General features: G+C 36.9%; 1 protein-coding gene across 5 annotated transcripts; it reads left to right on the top strand.

Annotated features, from left to right (window-relative positions):
- Nucleotides 1-13,887: 13,887 nt before the first annotated feature.
- Nucleotides 13,888-19,099, top strand: LOC137243741 (transcription factor Adf-1-like). Of its 5 annotated transcripts, none has more exons than XM_067771790.1 (5): nt 13,888-14,068; nt 14,121-14,253; nt 14,309-14,444; nt 14,515-14,684; nt 19,065-19,099. In XM_067771790.1, the coding sequence occupies exons 1-5, from the start codon at nt 14,045-14,047 to the stop codon at nt 19,082-19,084; spliced, it is 483 nt and encodes a 160-aa protein (XP_067627891.1). In that variant the 5' UTR covers nt 13,888-14,044; the 3' UTR covers nt 19,085-19,099. The 5 variants fall into 5 exon arrangements, 4 of the variants coding, with proteins under 4 accessions (XP_067627891.1, XP_067627892.1, XP_067627893.1 ...); XM_067771791.1 differs by having other exon boundaries at nt 13,889-14,068; nt 14,518-14,684; XM_067771792.1 differs by lacking the exon at nt 19,065-19,099 and adding an exon at nt 16,157-17,973 and having other exon boundaries at nt 13,892-14,068.
- The last annotated feature ends 1,864 nt before the right edge of the window (nt 19,100-20,963 follow it).

The raw sequence follows: 20,963 nt of genomic DNA, 5'->3' as shown, positions 1-20,963 counted from the left end.
AGTTAAAGTTAAAGTTAAAGTGAAAGTTAAAGTTAAAGTTAAAGTTAAGGTTAAGCTTAAAGTTAAAGTTAAAGTCAAAGTCAAAGTTAAAGTTAAAGCTAAAGTTAAAGTTAAGGTTAAAGTTAAAGTTAAAGTTAAAAATAAAGTTAAAGTTAAAGTTAAGGTTAAAGTTAAAGTTAAAGTTAAAGTTAAAGTTAAAGTTAAGGTTAAAGTTAAAGTTAAAGTTGGAGTTAAAGTTAAAGCTAAAATTAAAGTTAAAGTTAAAGTAAAAGTGAATGTTAATGTGAAAATTAAAGTGAATGTTAAAGTTAAAGCGAAAGTTAAAGTTAAAGTTAAAAATAAAGTTAAAGTTGAAGTTAAAGTTAAAGTTAAGGTTAAAGTTAAAGTTAAAGTTAAAGTTAAAGTTTAATTTAAGGTTAAAGTCAAAGTTAAATTTAAAGTTAAAGTTAAAGTTAAAGTAAAAGTGAATGTTAAAGTTAAGGTTAAGGTTAAAGTTAAAGTTAAAGTCAAAGCTAAAGTTAAAGTTAAGGATAAAGTTAAAGTTAAAGTTAAAAATAAAGTTAAGGTTAAGGTTAAAGTTAAAGTTAAAGTCAAAGTTAAAGTTAAAGCTAAAGTTAAAGTTAAGGTTAAAGTTAAAGTTAAAGTTAAAAATAAAGTTAAAGTTAAAGTGGAAGTTAAAGTGGAAGTTAAAGTTAAGGTTAAAGTTAAAGTTAAAGTTAAGGTTAAAGTGATTGTTAAAGTCAAAGCGAAAGTTAAAGTTAAAGTTAAAAATAAAGTTAAAGTTAAAGTGAAAGTTAAAGTTAAAGTTAAGGTTAAGGTTAAAGTTAAAGTTAAAGTCAAAGTTAAAGCTAAAGTTAAAGTTAAGGTTAAAGTTAAAGTTAAAGTTAAAGTGAATGTTAAAGTCAAAGCGAAAGTTAAAGATAAAGCTAAAAATAAAGTTAAAGTGAAAGTTAAAGTTAAGGTTAAGGTTAAAGTTAAAGTCAAAGTTAAAGTTAAAGCTAAAGTTAAAGTTAAGGTTAAAGTTAAAGTTAAAGTTAAAAATAAAGTTAAAGTTAAAGTGGAAGTTAAAGTTAAAGTTAAGGTTAAAGTTAAAGTTAAAGTTAAGGTTAAAGTTAAAGTTGAAGTTAAAGTTAAAGATAAAATTAAAGTTAAAGTAAAAGTGAATGTTAAAGTTAAAGTGAAAATTAAAGTAAATGTTAAAGTTAAAGCGAAAGTTAAAGTTAAAATAAAGTTAAAGTTAAATTTAAAGTTAAAGTTAAAGTTAAAGTTAAAGTTAAGGTTAAAGTTAAAGTTCAAGTTAAAGTTGAGGTTAAAGTCAAAGTTAAATTTAAAGTTAAAGTTACAGTTAAAGTTAAAGTAAAAGTGAATGTTAAAGTTAAAGTTAAAATTAAAGTTAAAATTAAAGTTAAAGTGAATGTTAAAGTTAAAGTTAAAAATAAAGTTAAAGTGAAAGTTAAATATTAACATCTCATTTATTCAATAAAAATAAAAAATTTGTTTTCTTATCGGTCACCACGCTTAAAAAGGTTAACTTGAATTAATATCAAAGACAAAACTTGAATTAATATCAAAGAAAACAAAATGTTGCATAAATATTATAATTGCATAAGTTGATAATATGCAATAGCTTTACCGCAGCAGTCCCCGAGTGCCACACGTCCTTTTTTTTGTGGGTACAAACACAACAACAACCACATTAAAATCGGCAACTTCAACTGCAAATATCTCCAAACAGAGATAAAAGTTTTCTTTTCCGCCTTCGGATTATTGTTCTCGAGATTAATACGCGTCTTCTGATACCTCACTCGAAAATCTTGGCCCAACTTTAGGGTGGGTACCGTAAACTGCACTACTACCCAAAATACAAGATATTTCATATAGCTATCATTTTTCTACGCCTCAAGATCTGCACACGAAGCTACTTTCGAGCGTCGCTACAAAAAGCAAACAATTATTGAAAAAATAAAGAATTAAATTTCTTCAGCTATATCCGTTCCCGAAACCAAAGGAAAATAGGTATTAAACGTTGTTTGCATCCCCGTGCCTTTGTAAATTATGAAAGGTAATTTTAAACCACCGCGGACTAGAGAAAAGGGTGATTTCTAGTTTCCAACACCTTTTAGCATTTTAAACGCTTCAACAATGTCTAACCAAGCTGTTGTGGTGTTTAATACTCTTTTTTGCTTTGGTAATATACCTTTCACACACTTTTATTAACTAAAGTAACATTTTTTAACTATATACACAAATTTGCATACTATTACCTTTTTTATAAGCGCGGCCGAAGGCCGCTAACGCAGAAAGGTGTTCTGCCCAAAATTCTATGTATTCCACCCCCGGTTTCGGAGGTACCTGCGTGTCTTTTTTCGGTTTTTCGTTAATATCTTTTGAACGAGTTAAAATTTTTATTTTCCGCCTTTGGATTATTAATACTGATGTCAAGACGCGTCATTTGATACCTCGACTGCAACCATTGGTCTATTGTGACCTATCTTCTTCACAGCAACTCATCCAAGCCGACATCTCTGATGAACCCTGACAGCTCACCTGGCTTGAGGGATTTAATGTGAGAATGCTCTGGCCAAGGTGATCCCATAAACCAAACCCTACGTCTTGAGACTGCGTCACATTCCAGGAGGATATGATCCGCCGTCTCCGCTGATCGATTACAAAATCGGCATGTGTTGTTCGATAGTAAGCATAGCTTCTGCATGTGTATGTTCAGTCTACAACTTTCCTTCTTAGTAATGTCAGGCCATGCGAACACAAGGGGGTTGGCTTCTTACCCTTTACCAAGGAGACTCGGCAACTGGAGTTGAAGGAATCTATAATTATTTGATTGGCCCTATCCACTCTGCTCTCTAACTCTGTACAATTAGTGCTTCTACACTTATTCTTGAGGCTATCTATGTTTGCCTCTATAATACTCTTGTAGCTGCCCCAGTCTGTTTTTCTGGGATTTCTTTTAGGGTTGGCTTGCCCTTATAGAGCACACAGCTCAAACCTTATGATCCTGCTGTTTCTGCTGAGACCCTCCCTTTCGAGATCATATTCTCAGTTAGGTTGTTGCCAAGTGTTATATCAAGAACTTCTGCCCTGGCTCTTTTGCCAAACGTCGGTTTACTGCCGACGTTGTATATATTCAAATCATTGCTGGCTATATATTCTAGCAAATACTCACCCCTTTGGTTGGTATCATTGCTGCCCCACTCCATGTTGTGGGAGTTAGCATCGCTTCTTATAATTAGCGGAAGTTTGGCTCTTTTGCAGTGCGCCACCAGCTTTTGCACGTTATCTTGAGGGACCGTGTAGTCGTCCCCGGGAACTAGGCTTCGGCTAGCACAATACTGAAGTCGTCTCCATTCACCTTCACATTGATTTGTACCGCCACCAGATCTCGACTTAAAAAGTCTGTAATGCAAAAATAGTTAATATCTGCTTTAAGCATTATACATGCTCTAGGTGTCTGCTGAGAGGGATCCCAAATTACTTTATTATTACTTACATTAAGGCCCCTCACGTGTCTCTTGTAAGCCCAAGGTTCCTGAGTGAGGGCGATGCCCAGATAATCCGAGGCGAACCTCCTCGCTAGTACAGCCGAAGCTGCAATGGCGTGATGGAGGTTGATCTGAGCTATTTTAATGCTTTTTCCGGTCATTTTGGCCCGGCCGTCCTCACTGGATCGTCGTCATTCGACAAGCCGCTTTCACTTTCGTCCCGTCTCTCCAGTGCCAGCTCCTCGAGTTCAAGGCTCTCGATGAGCTCTTGTGTAGTGGGGATTTCGATTTCATCTCTTGGCTGCGCGTTTAAATCGCTACTACTTGCTGGTGGGAGGGTTTGTGCTCTCACGAGCTCTGATGGTGTCGGTGCTCGCTTGCGACATGTCCTCGTCTGGCGTGTGTCGTATTTGATTGGTAACTTAATCCTAGTACAAAATAATGGCCGTATATCACCACAATCACGCAAGATCTTGGGATTGTAAATAGAAAGGAACTTCAGACTTGGCTATTAAGACTTATTTAACCTTGCCCATTCACATACAACATATCGCGAAGCACTGTTACAAACATTTTAACTATACAAGAATAATACTTGTGTAGGATGCGGCAAAAATAAAAAATATAACACAATAATCTAGTTTCAAGCGATGGGACATAAGTCAACGTACAGATAAACCTTTCGGGAATTTATTGCAGATAAGTGCATGTGCAAATTAGAGCCATGTGCATAAAATTAGTGAATACAATTTTTGATAGCAATCCGTTGAAAAAAGCATTGCAACTTAATGTAACGCGTTCATGAATTCATGAGACTAGGACGTTGATGCTTTTTAGAGGAACGTACCGGAGTTTCGGAAAGGAATCAAAATTGATAAAACTCCCCAAAACCTTCCGGGAGCATCTTTATCGCTAGAAGAAAAAGAAGAAAACAGATTTTGGCTATTGCGATGCAAATAACACCCGCTTTCAGTGTGTGGAGATAACTAATACCAATATCAAGCACCAAAGGAATTATTTTTCTGCCTGTACCGCAAAACTAAGTAGGGATATTTCGTTTCCTCTGCTTCGCTCTGATAGAACTTTTCGTTGTACTATGGTCATACATATGTGCTTAAAACTTATAAAACTAATCCATAGACTTCCTTCAATACTATTACAGCTGCCGAAAGTTTTTTTTCTTGCGCAGTAAAATAATGATGAATGCTTCATTAGTCATGTCAACTGTTCTATATTTTTTTGCCGGATAATGCGGCGTATTCCTCCTGTACCATAACACCATTGAGGTACTACTCCGACCATCTCGGCAACGATTTGATCACGTTGAACCTTCTTGGCCATCCAACCCCCGCCTTTCGAGAGGAGCTTAGGGTCGCCCGAGCCTTTTCCGCTAAATAAACCAGATTCGCAGTGGGTAGGTGAGATTGGAGAAGCTCTAAATTATGCTGGTAGATGCTTGAGAGGGTTGCGCTACACAACCCCTTGAATCTCTGTCAACAGTTGACCAGGCTGGTTACAAGAGACACTCAACCCCAAGCTTTCTTCATGGGAGTTTACCTTTCTACCAAAGTTTGAACACACGCCGACAAAATTCATTTGTAACAAAAGCCGGGTTTTTTTACACGCGTATACGTTTCGTTTGCGCTTAAAAAAACGCTTATCCTCGCTTAGATAATGCTTAGGAGACCCATCTAGCGGCAGTGGTTAAATAACTAGCTACAGCACAGGTTGTACCGTAAAGCGGAGACAAAACCCTCTAATGGCCATAGGCAGGCCCGACGAGAGGGGAGGGGGAATGGGGGGGGGGATTCCCCCGGGCCCGGGGTTTCTCAGGGGCCGCGATTTAGAGGTACTAAGGCATTTTTTTAAATTCTGGAGCGTCCTTAGTTGTTCCATGTGCAAATTTTAAGCCGCATTTCAAAAGCAACGAATATTGATAATGATATTTTGCCTGGGCCTGGGGAGACAATAAAAGCATCAAACAAAAATGTATGTTTATATGAATCCGAAATCGTAAAGTTTTCATGGTGACACTGATGAAGGTTCATCTTCAAAAAGTCTTCAAACAATACCACGAACTCTGTATCAAAGTCCAGATTATTTAAACGACTTCGATATCGGTACCGTGAATAATGAGTTTTTGCGATCTGAAGAAGTCAACGAAATAATTCGTCGAGGTCATCAAAAGTGTCCTGTTATTTTTCCACGTGATTGTCGTGGCGAGACATTTCCTACCTCGCGTGACTGGTTAGTGTGTAGTGAGAGTAGCAATGCTTTTTATTGCCTACCATGTCGTCTGTTAAGCACCAATACTTTAAATCGACCTAAAATTTGCTGTGCGGATATTCGAAATTCCAGGTATAGAAGAAGCTATACGATAAACTGCCACCACACGAAAATACTCAAGATCTTTACAAAATCTAATTCAAAAGGAGGCTACAATTGACACACTTATCAATGAACAGCTAATCACTGCAACTCAAAAGTGGAAAGAAATGTTATATAGAATTTTGGACACTATTTTATTTTTGGGGGAAAGAGGCCTTGCTTTCAAAAGCGAAAGTATATATCTTGGTAAACGAAATCGCTGATCTAATTTGCCATACTTTAGGTAAACATGAAATCCCATTAAAATTGTCGTGCACAAGGGTACGATAACGGCGCCAATATGAAAGGAGCTTACAACGGAGCATTACGTCAAAAACTCGAATGCTGATTACTCGCCTTGTGCAACCCACAGTCTCAATTTATGTGGTTTTGATGCTGCAGAAAGTTGTACGGCTGCAATTACTTTCTTCGGAGTTGTACAAAAATGTTTTACTGCTTTCAGCTGCAGTCCACAACGAAGGGACATCCTAAAAAAAATGTACCGAGCTCTCTTCGTAGTCTTTCAGACAAAAGCCAAATTTGACTGCGCAAGCATACGGCGATGTTACCGGCATTCTCAAGTACATAAACAAGTTCGAATCTATCTTGCTGTCCTCAATTTGGTTCAAAATACTGACTACCATTAATGAAAGAAACGTGGTCCTCCAAGCTAGACACGCCACCATACATGTTGAGGTCCGACATCTGACAAATGAGAGAGAGAAACATATCCGACATCTCCCCAGCGGGTTAGGGGGTCAGAATATACCTGCGGTAGGTATGCCTGTCGTACATACCAGATTCAAGGGGCTGTGTAGCGCAACCCTTTCAGGTTGCCAGCGCAATATATAGCTTCTCCAAACCCAATTGTCAACCTCGTGGCGAATCAGACGAGGTTCTGGCGACCTCGACCCGGAACTTGGGGGTGGGGAGAGAAGGATGGCCTGAAGGTTTAATGTGGCCATATAAATCGTTCCCGAGATGGTCGGGCTAGCTCCTTAATGGTGCTGTGTTACCGGAGCGTACCAGATCTGTATCCGGCAAAGGACCATCACATCGATAACACTCCCCAAAGCCTTCGGGGAGTAACCTTGTCGCTACAACAACAACAACAAGATCCGACATCTTCATGCCTTATTAGCTGATTTGAAGTTGATAAGGAACCAATGGGAAACAATTTTAAACGAATGCAAAACAATTGCTATTCAATTGAACATCTCGCCAAAGTGTCCGGACATTCGAAAGAGAAACCCCAAAATACGTTCTGAAGATAATTTAAATGAGATAATTACAGATCATTGAGAGTCTGATTTTAAAAACAATACATTTATGGTGATCGTTGATTCGGTAATCACTGGCATTACTGAACGATTTGCAGCTATGAGAAATTTGAGCGAAACGTTTTCTTTTCCGTGGCAATTTGAAGACATGGATGAAACTACGGTTCGGGCGAGCGCAGCAAAAATTTTGTCGAAAAACACAAGTCGGACATTTCTCAAAGATTAGAATGCGAAATAATTCACTTGAAATACATTTACGAAGCAAATTTTGATAAAGGTCTGTCACCATTGGAATTGCTAAATGCCATCTATGTTCAAAATATGTATACAATTTCCCCAACATTTGTGTTGCTTTACGTATCTTTTCACTATACCTGTCACTGTAGATAGTGCAGAACGTTCCTTCAGCGTCCTTTCAAGAATTAAAAACTTTCATAGATCGCGTTCATCTTCAGAGCGAGTTTCAGGACTTGTCACGCTTTGTGTTGAATCCGTTTTGGCAAGACAGTTAAATTTTGATATTATTATAAAAAATTTTGCAGCGAAAAAAGCAAGAAAAGCCACTCTTTGATATCCGAACCTCCTATATTGAATAATTAATATTTATAATCATCATTAAATTTATCAAAAACGTATTAAAATTTTACCAAATAACTAGAAAAGATTATTTGAAACAATATCTTCTGGCTGTTAAAAGAGAATTTTATTTCTACAATACAATAAAACAGTATAAGCCGTGTTTTTTTTACACGCGTATACGTTTCGTTTGCGCGTAAAAAAAAACGCCTATCCTCGCTTAGATAATGCTTAGGAGACCCATCTAGCGGCTGTGGTTAAACAACTAGCTACAGCAACAGAGTGTACTGAAAAGCGGAGACACAACGCTCTGATGGCCATAGGGTATAACATATAGCTGAATCAGTTGCGATGAATTATGGACACACATAGAATACATAGAATTAGTATAGAGGGTGAAACAAAAGCACATATTTCAGTTACATGTGAGTATAATGCGTATTGAAATTTAGTAGGACAAAATTTATGCGCAGCAATTTCAGAGGTATATTTAAAGTTTGTCGCTTATCTGTCCATATAAAGATTAAGCGTAAACGGATATACGCGTGTTAAAAAACACGGCTATAGTGTGACGAATATTGTCATTACTAAGCGATATTATCATCACTAAGCCGATACTAAGCAGCCACTCGTATGCACGTAAACAAATCAATCGTCATGTACACACATACATACAAGGCAGCAGAGAGATACTCACAAACGCATGTCATCATCAGCCGATGTAGTACTCACATATACACCCGCACATGGCTACAAACCACAAATATACATGTATATAGCTGGTAACCAAGCATGAAGTTCACCAAATTACTAGACCTTAGGAGAAATGGGTGAACAAGGAAACCGAGAGAGTAAAAGCAGCGAAAGCTGAGGCATGACTAATCAGTTTTGATTGAAGCACGCTGTTGGTTGTTAAGCATAAGTGTTATTGTGAAGTACTTTCAAAGTAGTATAATAAAAACCATTTTGCATTATTGAATATTGGAGTTATTTATTCAACAGTTTAGCGATTCGAACGTTAGCAGAAGGTTTGGAATAAGCGGAATTTCCCTAAATTCGTTACAATAGTAAATATTCTGTTTATACTCAGTTGAGCAGAGCTCACAGAGTATACTAACTTTGATTGGATAACGGTTGGTTGTAAAGGTATAAAGGAATCGAGATAGATATAGACTTCCATATATCAAAATCATCAGGATCGAAAAATAATTGGATTGAGCCATGTCCGTCCGTCCGTCCGTTAACACGATAACTTGAGTAAATTTTGAGGTATCTTGATGAAATTTGGTATGTAGGTTCCTGAGCACTCATCTCAGATCTCTATTCAAAATGAACGATATTGGACTATAACCACGCCCACTTTTTCGATATCGAAAATTTCGAAAAACCGAAAAAATGCGATAATTCATTGCCAAAGACGGATAAAGCGATGAAACTTGGTAGATGGGTTGACCTTATGACGCAGAATAGAAAATTAGTAATATTTTGGACAATGGGCGCGGCACCGCCCACTTTTAAAAGAAGATAATTTAAAAGTTTTGCAAGCTGTAATTTGGCAGTGGTTGAAGATATCATGATGAAATTTGGCAGTAACGTTACTACTATTACTATATATGTGCTAAATAAAAATTGTCAAATCGGATGAAGAACACGCCCACTTTTTAAAAAAAAATTTTTTAAAAGTCAAATTTTAACAAAAAATTTAATATCTTTACTGTATATAAGTAAATTAAGTCAACATTCAACCCCAGTAATGATATGATGCAACAAAATACAAAAATAAAAGAAAATTTCAAAATGGGCGTGGCTCCGCCCATTTTCATTTAGTTTGTCTAGAGTACTTTTAGTGCCATAAGTCGAACAAAAATTTACCAATCCTTCTTAAATTTGGTAGGGGCATAGATTCTATGACGGTAACTGTTTTCTGTGAAAATGGGCGAAATCGGTTGAAGCCACGCCCAGTTTTTATACACAGTCCACCGTCTGACCTTCCGCTCGGCCGTTAACACGATAACTTGATCAAAAACGATATATCTTTACTAAACTTAGTCCACGTACTTATCTGAACTCACTTTATCTTGGTATAAAAGATGGCCGAAATTCGAGTATAACCACGCCCACTTTTTCGATATCGAAAATTACGAAAAATGAAAAAAATGCCATAATTCTATACCAAATACTAAAAAAGGGATGAAACATGGTAATTGTATTGGTCTATGGACGCAAAATATAACTTTAGAAAAAAGTCAACCCTGGTCCATTTTTATAACGATATTCCGAAAAGGCGTCCACCTATAGAACTAAGGCCCACTCCCTTTTAAAATACTCATTAACACCTTTCATTTGATACCCATATCGTACAAACGCATTCTAGAGTCACCCCTGGTCTACGTTTATGGCGATATCCCGAAAAGGCGTCCACCCATAGAACTAAGGCCCACTCCATTTTAAAACACTTATTATCACCTTTCGTTTGATACCCATATTGTACAAACGCATTCTAGAGTCAACCCTGGTCCATTTTTATAACGATATTCCGAAAAGGCGTCCACCTATAGAACTAAGGCCCACTCCCTTTTAAAATACTCATTAACACCTTTCATTTGATACCCATATTGTACAAACAAATTCTAGAGTCACCCCTGGTCCACCTTTATGGCGATATCTCGAAAAGGCGTCCACATATAGAACTAAGGCCCAAGCCCTCTTAAAATACTCATTAACACCTTTCGTTTGATACTCATATCGTACAAACAAATTCGAGAGTCACCCTGGTCCATCTTTATGGCGATATCTCGAAAAGGCGTCCATCTATAAAACTTAGGCCGACGCCCTTTTAAAATACTCATTAATACCTTTCATTTGATACTCATATCGTACAAAATAAATTCTAGAGTCACCCCTGGTCCACCTTTATGGCGATATCCCTGAATGGCGTCCACCTATAGAACTAAGGCCCACGCCCTTTTAAAATACTCATTAACACCTTTCATTTGATACCCATAACGTACAAACAAATTCTAGAGTCACCCCTGGTCCACCTTTATGGCGATATCTCGAAAAGGCGTCCACCTATAGAACTAAGGCCCACTCCCTTTTAAAATACTCATTAACACCTTTCATTTGATACCCATATTGTACAAACGCATTCTAGAGTCACCCCTGGTCCACGTTTATGGCGATATCCCGAAAAGGGTCCACCCATAGAACTAAGGCCCACTCCCTTTTAAAACACTTATTAACACCTTTCGTTTGATACCCATATTGTACAAACGCATTCTAGAGTCAACCCTGGTCCACTTTTATAACGATATTCCGAAAAGGCGTCCACCTATAGAACTAAGGCCCACTCCCTTTTAAAATACTCATTAACACCTTTCATTTAATTCCCATATCGTACAAACAAATTCTAGAGTCACCCCTGGTCCACCTTTATGGCGATATCTCGAAAAGGCGTCCACATATAGAACTAAGGCCCATGCCCTCTTAAAATACTCATTAACACCTTTCGTTTGATGCTCATATCATACAAACAAATTCTAGAGTCACCCCTGGTCCTTCTTTATGGCGATATCTCGAAAAGGCGTCCACTATAGAACTTAGGCCCACGCCCTTTTAAAATACTCATTAACACACTTCGTTTGATACTCATATCGTACAAAATAAATTCTAGAGTCACCCCTGGTCCACCTTTATGGCGATATGCCTAAATGGCGTCCATCTATAGAACTATGGCCCACTTCCTCTTAAATACTCTTTAATACTTTCCATTTGATACACATGTCATACAAATACATTCCAGGGTTACCCTAGGTTCTTTTTACAATATGGTGATTTTCCCTTACTTTGTCTCCACAGCTCTCAACTGAGTGTGTAATGTTCGGTTACACCCGAACTTAGCTTTCCTTACTCGTTTAATTTTATTTTCAGCTCTTAGTACAAAAATCATTTAGTCGATGTGGCAAATTTTTTTTTTATGTAATCCATCAATAATGATTCATGAATGAGACGTCATTAATTCGAATTAATCAAATGTATTAGTCGATTTTTTATAGGGGCCCGTAAATTGTTTAGTCCCGGGCCCGGATTTTCTCCCTACGGCCCTGGCCATACGGTATAAAATATAGCTGAATCAGTTGCGATGAACTGTGGACACGCATAGAATACATAGAATTAGTGTAGAGGGTGAAACATAGACAGATATTTCAGTTACATCTGAGTATAATGCGTAATGAAATTTAGGCCCGGTTTTTCAGTAGAAGTTCAACTCAGGTTGTCAGTTAAACTACGCTTAAACTTATTCTGCAGTTTTTCAGTCTACTTTAACTGAAGTTTAAGCTAAGCTTAAGCGGCCGATCTGCCAGGGTTAAACTCTAGTTAACCTATCAGTTATTTGCGTTCGTACAAAATGGCGCCGAATATACCCAACAAGCATTTGGGCTTGAGTACCATTAGAGCTCATGTTGATAACTAAGCATACTTCTAAACTCTCAAAAGTTGTTTCGAAACAGTGGCTCAACTCGAGAATCATAGTGTACTCAGGAAAAGAGGGAACTTTTTATAAAGCAAAATATGCTATTACTTAAGTTGAAAAAATGTAATTAACAACTTGCGGTTCTCTAACTGGACTCAAATGTATGATTCAATGATGTTGATGTAGGATCTTCGGTGTGGCAGGCCGATCACGCCACCATCACACCACGGCGGCCGCCTATATAAATTATTCTTGATTAATTACGCTTCATTACTGCTATCAACCAGGTGTTTATTTCTCACAATAAACAGCTGTTGGTTTTGGTGGTACCACCTTGGAGATTTTTTTCAACTCCACCTTAACTCGATATATAATGTAAGATATCAACTGGAAAAATGGGTTGAATATTCATTTGAGAACTGTACATTTCTCAAAATCTCTCGAAATTAGGATAATTATTGGAAAATATTAATGACTTTGGAGATCAACTGGAAAACTTTTAATTTTACAAAATTTCTCAAAGGTTGGATAGTGACTGGAGAATGAAGTTGAATATCAACTCGAGAATTATCTCGGTTAAGAATAATTAAATAATGATGTTGGATATCACTTCCGGAACTGTATATATAAATTTTTTCCATGGTTGTTGGGTAAACAAAATCCAGCTGTTGCCGTATCTACAAATTATCTAGATAATAAAAAAACCAATGTTGCCGCTCAAAACAGCCTAGCCCAAAGGTGGCCTTAAACTGTGACTGAAAATTTGCTCAGTACTTTATCTGGAGTTTAAATTTGACTAGAGTTTAAGCAAACTTAGTTTAAGCTTAGCTTAACGAACTACTGATAAGCCGGGCCTTAGTAGGACAAATTTTATGCGCAGCAATTCCACAGGTGTATTTAAATTTGACGGCTTAGCAGTCCATATAAAGTTTAAGCGTAAAGGGCGAATTAATGGTGACTTATAACCATAAAGCTATAACCAGATAAATCAGCTGATCGAACCTACCTTATGGAAAGGAATGTAATCGATTAATGGTGCCATACCATAACGCTAACGCCATAGCCAATCAATTGGTTTTTGATTTCTCGCCATATCCATAACCTAAAAATATTTGAGTTGGGGAATTTAATAACTTTTTTTAGATTTTCTTCATTGTTTTGGATACGTTATGACTAAGATACTTACTTTTTGTGGAATATGTTTGTAATTTTTTGCGTTTTCATAATTTTTATGAAATTTTCCCGGTTTTTAGGTTAAGGCACCATTAATCGATCACATTGAGATGGTTATGAATATGGGTATGGTAACGACTATGGCGTTAGGGTTAAAGCCGGAGTCATTGGTGCCGTATGTCGTATCGCTGTATCCGTATCCCTAAAGTAATCAGCTGTTTATCGTTACGACGGTAAACCAAAACCCAATTGGTTAGCTACGATACGGTTACGACCTTAGCGGCACCAATAATCGATTGCATTGATTCTCATAAGGTTGGTCGAATCAGCTGTTATAAGGTTATCGATACGGTTACCGATAAAGCACCAATGTCTCCAGCTTAAGGAAGTTTAATTTGGCTTAAACCGTCTACAGATGTAAAAAAAAACAGATAAAATTAAACACTAAACAAATAAATATAAAATGGCCCTTAATTTGGTAGTGGTGTTAAAGAAACGATTGTATCAATACTCCATCGATATATTTGAGTGTATCGAATAATATGCACGCACGACAGTCATTTATCAGACCAATCAAATATACAAAGTTTTCTTAACCAAATACGGAGTGCGTAGAAAATCAAATCAAATAACAGAATTTGTTTTTTCTGTACACTGTTAAATGTGTTCGCGCTAGTATGGCGGAAAGCGTAGATTATAAAGTATATTTATGTGGTAAATAGGAGCATTTTATTTGTTGAATTTGCATTTCAGATCGACAACAAAGATCTTATAGCAGCAATACGTAATTATGAATGTTTGTACAGGAGAAAACATCCAGACTACAAGAATGCAAAGGTTAAGGAGGCAGCTTGGGAATCTGTTGCACAAATGGTGTCAAATACTTGTAAACATACTGTGTTTTTAATAGACCGTATACTAACATCCTATTCCATTTTTAGCCTATAACTGCAAGCAAAGATGGCGGTCGTTGACAGACCGGAATCGTAAAGAGATAGCCCATAGTGGTAGCGGTCGGAAGCCATGGAAACTGAAGGATGAGATGGCATTTTTTAATGAGGCCCTGCAAGCGGACAGGTGGGTACATACAAGTATTCATAAGTAGTTGGTGTCAAGCCTAAAAATGTTGTTGTTGTTCTTGTTGTAGCAGTGCTGCGCCCCATCCAATAGGTGCGACCAATCACAAATTGGCATCAATATCCTCTAACGGGAGTTCAAAGAAACTTGCTGTTTCAACAGGGATGGACCATAATGAGATGAGTGTTAGAGGCGTTGGTTCCACAATATATTTTGTATGTCGGGGTTCATTCTGGATAGGTAAGAGTTTAACCTGTTACAGTATCCAGATCGAAGCTGAGCTAGAGTGACTCGCGTTTCCTTAGGGAGTGTGCGTTCCTCTTCTGCAAGTTTTGGGTATTGTTCTTTGAGTACAGGATTCACTGGGCTATTCCTGACACAGAGTTCCGACGCCTGTCTGTGGAGTTCACTGAGTGCCTGCTTGTTTAGTTTTTGGCTTCATACGGCTGTGTTTTCAGGTGCCGCATTTCCTCATAATACTTACGGAGATGACTCCTTAAGCCCCTGGGCGGTGTTGGCTCATCAGTCAGATGCCTGTTGGGATGCCCAGGTTTCTGGGTATTCAACAGGAACTGTTTGGTTATCATTTCATTTCTCTCCTTAATGGGGAGTATTCTCGCCTCATTATGTAGATGGTGTTCTGGGGACATAAGAAGACGACAACCCGTGGCGGATCGAAGACTGTATTTTGGCAGGCCTAAGGCTTCTTCCAGTGAGTAGTCTTTTGGCAGGCCTGTATTTGCTTTCAGTGAGTAGCCTTCAGGCTTGGCGACCATATCGGGGACGCGTAGCATGCAATCGGCCGGTTTTTTAAGTGGTAATGAGCGTTTCTTTATCTTTACCCCAAGTGCTGCTGGCAAGAGATTTAATGATTTTATTACGGCTCTGGATTTTCGGTACAATTGCGGCTGCATGCTCCTCAAAATGTAGATCCTGTTCGAACTTCCCACTCAAAATTTTAGGGTGTAAGAGAGTCGGTAGTGTGGTGCCATCGACGTGGATGTTCTAAAATGGTCGAAATTTGGCGCGTCCATGTTGTAAATAAGGTCGCCGATGATTTGGTCGGTGACAATGTCGTTTCGCGAAGCGAAGAAACTGTAGATATCAGTGAGATAGTTGTTTATTTTGTTACAAAGTTCATCGATCTGTGGGCCTGGGCCTGTGGCCATTATTGTGCAGTCATCGGCGTAGGAAAAGATAGTGACTCCTTCTGGTGGAGAAGGTAGCTTTGATATGTAGAAGTTAAACAAACCTTCAGGTTGCCAGCGCAATATATAGCTTCTCCAAACCTAATTGTCAACCTCACCTATCCGCGGCGAATCCTGTTTCACTAACAGATGAGGCTCTGGCGACCCCAAGCTCCTCATGGAACTTGGGGGTGGGGAGGGAGGGGATGGCCTGAAGGTTTAATGTGGCCACATAAATCGTTCCCGAGATGGTCGGGCTAGCACCTTAATGGTGCTGTGTTACCGGAGCGTGCCAGATCTGTATCCGGCAAAGGACCATCACATCGATAACACTCCCCAAAGCCTTCGGGGAGCAACCTTATCGCTACAACAACAACAACAACATGTGAAGATGTTAAGTTCTAGAAACTCCAAGCAAGTCCAGAACTAAGGCTACCGAATTCAAATTCGACCAATGACTGGCGCTAGGACAGTATTTCACAACCCGTTACAACTACAACAAAAAATCTTTATTTTTATTTTCAGTACATTTTTGACTTTCAATTTTTCGCATGTTTCGAATAGCGAACATGAATCAACCGTTGAAATCGCGCCATCGCCCAAAAAAAGAAGGGAGGAAGACCCACTAGCGAAAAAGAAGAGTAGGAGAGCAAATGAAGATGATGAGTCTTTTTTCGATCTATTGCGAGTAAAACTTGCGCGGCTTAGCGCTGAAGAAAAAGATGAAATACAGATTGATATTTTAAGCTTAGTTGTAAACAAAATTAAAAATAGAAGGTATAATGAAAACTAAAATGCTAATGTTATATGTCTACTAGCAAGTACCCGGCTTACCTCGTTACGCCGCAAAAAATTAATCTATAGAGTTTTTGCTATTTGGGTATAGTTTAATATAGATATACATATAACTCATTTACTTCAATAGTGTCATAATTCAAAAAACACAATTTTCCAGGAGATCCATTCAAAGATTTCAACTGCCATATGTTGCTCGTATAAAGGCATATTTTCATTTATATAGCACGTGGTAAATTTTTAACTGATCACAAAGATTTTTTTATACAACATAGATCATGATATTGGGTACGTTTATATGTTATTAACTCAAAAGTTATGTTTTTTGAGTTATGACACTATTGAAGTAAATGACATATTATGTCATGTCCAGTAGAATCGCGAAAAAGTAAACCAAAATGGCGCAAGGGTAGTTTACTTTTCCGAAATATTAACTTTTCTAAGCGGTTTTCAAATTTGAAAAAATGCAGTAATAAACATAGTTTTTGGGATATAACACATTGAATTTATTTAAATGACTTAGTTTTAATTATTACAGAGCATAAACTTAGATTTAATTTGTACTGGCTGGTTTCAAGTTCACAGACCATACATATTAACTAATTCACATTGTAAATATCGACGTGCCATATGAAAAATAACACTTTAAACTTTTTTTACAAAGAAATCCTATGAAAAAAAAATTGTGTTACTTTTCGTATGGCACGTCGATATGTACTTATTAATTTGTAAGAGCTGGTTTCAAGAAGCAGTCGAGACTTGTTTGTTTTTTTTTCTTTTGTGTACCTAATAGCTTTTGACAATTTTCGCCCGCATATTAATAAGATCTGATATCTGATTTGTATCATTATTGTTTTCATACCACTTTATCAAGGTATTGATGCATCCAACTGCTTCCGAAAAACTCACTTTCTGTTGTTGCATATCTTGCTCGACAGCTGATTATTCGCTATCATTATCGGATACTTTGCAATCTTCGTCATCTTCCGTAATTTGAACGTCGTTCCAATTTTCAATGTCGTCAATGCTGACGTCAACACCAGCCACCTTTGACAATAACACAGAAATAGGGGAATATCCGCACTTGTTTTTATTTAAATTCATTAACGATATAAACGATTTTTTAATGAACAACTTTGAAAGAAAAAAGACAAAAACGCAAAAAGACAACAATTAAAATAACATTACGCTTTTCAAAAACGCCCCACCTCAAAACTCTTCAAAAACACCCTACATCAGAATTTTTTTTCGAATTTGATTGAAGAACGCTTCCATGTCAGAATTTATCTCAGCTCAAAATGTATTGAATTTATACCGAGATGAAACAAATCTTGAAATAGGGAGTTCTTCAATCAAATTTTGCGGTAGGGCATTTGCTTTTGACATGTCTAAAGGATTATTTTACAAAATGATAAATTTATAATTAACTATTTAATTTAAAACTTTACCTTTTAATTTAATTTAATTTAATTTAAGAACAATATTCAGTAACTTCTAAGCAATGTTTTGCAGCATACAATCATAAATACAATGAAGTTTGAAAAAGAGATACGTTCTTTGATTTGCGCGCGCTAACATCCATATGTATGTACATTGTACATCAGCTCGGCTTAGTGCAAAAGCGCTTGTTCAACTCGCCCCTTTGGTCCAAAGAGCATCATTCTTCCCTAATAAATAACAGAATTGAAAATATGGCAAAGGGAGGAAGGGACAGAAAGAGCGCGTTTATTATTTTCTTAAGCTACATACATATGTGTTGCTTTGTTTGTAGCAAAACAATATCAAAGCAAATCACATTTTGGATTTGCATATAATGTGTGTTTCTAATCAACTTTACTACATACATAAGTACATATGTGTTGCTTGCTTTGTACGGAATTGACTGTTTTGATTTTCAGTGGTTGTCGCAAAACAATAACAAAGCAAAAAACCCGTGCATTTGCCAAGAGCGAAATGACGCACTCTCTTTGGCTGTGAGTATATGTATGTATCTCTTCACAAACACAAAGTTGTTTTTGTTGGCCCGCTGTAGCTTCGGCTTGGCCATCGAAAAATCTTATGCTGGCATTATTTGAGGGGTTTCATCAACTTTATCCTAAAAATAAAGGGCTTTAGTTTGTGAAAATGGAAAAAATAAAAAGCTGATAAACACCCTGCTTATTGGCGCCAATACTTTCTTAAAAAAATTCATAAAAATCGGTTTGGTACTTCTTGAGATTAGCCGTTACAAACATTGCCCATATAAACATTTTTATATAATTAGTATAGAAGTATGTATACATATGCAGATTAAAACACACAGCCGCCTAGGTCCTAATTTCAAGTCACGGAAAATGAAGCTACGAAAAACTCCAAAAAAAATTTGTTCGAAACGTCCTTGGTTAAAGTGCCTTGGTTAATAATCCGATGTTATTTCTTCTCAATAATTACATTATTATCGGAGGTATCGTTCGGAGTAGCAAAAGCATAATACATAGGTACATACGTATGTATCTATATATATGTATGTATATATCTAAGTATATGTATACACATCAGATGGGTTTCATGGTGAATGTAGACAAGAAAGGGTCAGCGCACTTGCATCTTGACAACCACGCCAGAAGTTCGAAAAACTAAAAATAGTTCGTTTATTTAGGTACCAGCAAACAACGTTAGACTTGAAATTCCGCGAGTGTTTGAGACAAAAGCTCTTCGATAAATTTACGGACCTCTACGCGTTGGCGATGACGAGTACCGAAGAAGATTTAATCGCGTTCGCACGACCTTTATGAAGACTTCAAAACAGTCCAACTTCAAAAGTCCAACACATCGACCGCGCTCCGGCCAAGGATGTAATCTTATCGGAACCGCCTACGGAAGGAGATGAAGAGGGCGACGGATTCCGCTGGAAGGACCAGGTAGAAAACGATTTATATTCCCTAATTGTTCCTAAAGAAGCAACGGAAGCGACTTGTTGAACGGTCAAAACCGTTTAAACGGTTAAGCACTAACTTTTAAGTAAGTAATTAAAGATACTACTAAGGACTTTCTTAAACCAAAAGGTTTTTGCCATGCGTATAAATGAGCCCTTGATGTTGAATGTGGTATAAGTCATATTTTCCTTGTTTCGAGATCTTTACAGTTTTGAATTTTAAAGGATTAAAAAAATATTTTTGTATTATGGAATATGATTTTTCGACAGTAAAGTAGTGCCAACAAACAAGTATTTATTATGATTGTGAAATTTATAACCATTTTTAAAAGGAAATGTGCTTTTGAAAGGTTGAAATGACTTATACCACTTTCAAAATTAACTGCATGACTTTATAAATTACTTATACCGTTTTCACACAGAAACTTCATCGAATCACAATTATATTTCATGAAATAATTAAGTTTTCCTTTTCATACAGGGCCTTTTGCTTCATTAAGCGAACATCTGTCAGGAGCCCCATAAAAATATTTCGTTTTTACAAAAAAATAGGATAATGGAATGCAGCCGCTCCCTTCTTAACTATAAATAAAATAAAAATAAAATTCATGCGCAACTACCCATAGATGCTGCACGTAACCAAATATTTGCCTATTTTCGAAAAAGCCATATTATAGTTTGCAGCAAATGCAGCGAAAATTTAATTATGAATTTTTTCTTGTTTTCCTATTTTTCGTAAGCTATGACATGCTTTTGTGTAGTAATGTCGCGAATGTGCTTTAAGATGCAGGACGCAACTTCCTGTGATCCTCTTAAGGCGATTGTTTCATCCCATGTATACATTTTAGCATTTTCATTGTGGAAATTTTGTAACCCTAAGTTGTATACATACATACATGTTGCGCTTATACCCACCCAGAATTTTTTGAAATTATTAATCATATTAGGGTCTTTTTCGAGCCTCCAGCATGATCAAAATAAGCATATATGCGCTCATTTTCTGATCAGAAAAGAGTCCATCGTAGGGAGAAAATGGTACCCTACGCGCGACTACACTTGGTGAGCCTCTTTTAACCTATATTTCTAATCAGTATTTAGTCTTTTTCGAGTTATATTTACCATCATTTATGAGTCTTGTGGGAATATTTTGAAGTGTATTTTAAAGCTTTTGCGATCCATTATCGAGACATTTAAGAGTCTATTTGGAATCTTATTTTAATCATTTTTTGTGATCGCTTTACATTTTGTTGTTACTTTTTCAATAAATCATATTTCACTCATAAGAGGGAGTCGATTTCGCGTCTTCTTTTGATCGCAGAATTGATTAAACAGTTTTTAGTCGTCAAAAGGAGTCGAAAATATCTCATTGTGGTGATTTATACTTTAATCAATCTTCCATATGCTATGTGGGTAATAAGCTACCGAAACAGAAAGTTTTGGATAAGAAAGTGCTTTCTGTAGAACAAATATGAATCCGTAATATTCACTGGGGTTATCTTTTTTTGCTTTTTGTATGTCATCTGTTAAAATTTGTCTAGCCTGTTCGGCACTGTTAAGATGTGAATCATGAATTTCCATAAGATGCAACTTCTCGTCTTCATTACTGGATGCTTAAATTTTTAG

This window comes from Eurosta solidaginis, chromosome 3 (genome assembly GCF_040869045.1).
Source record: "Eurosta solidaginis isolate ZX-2024a chromosome 3, ASM4086904v1, whole genome shotgun sequence".
Classification (NCBI taxonomy): Eukaryota; Metazoa; Arthropoda; class Insecta; order Diptera; family Tephritidae; genus Eurosta; species Eurosta solidaginis.
This window is presented reverse-complemented; position numbering and strand designations above follow the sequence as displayed.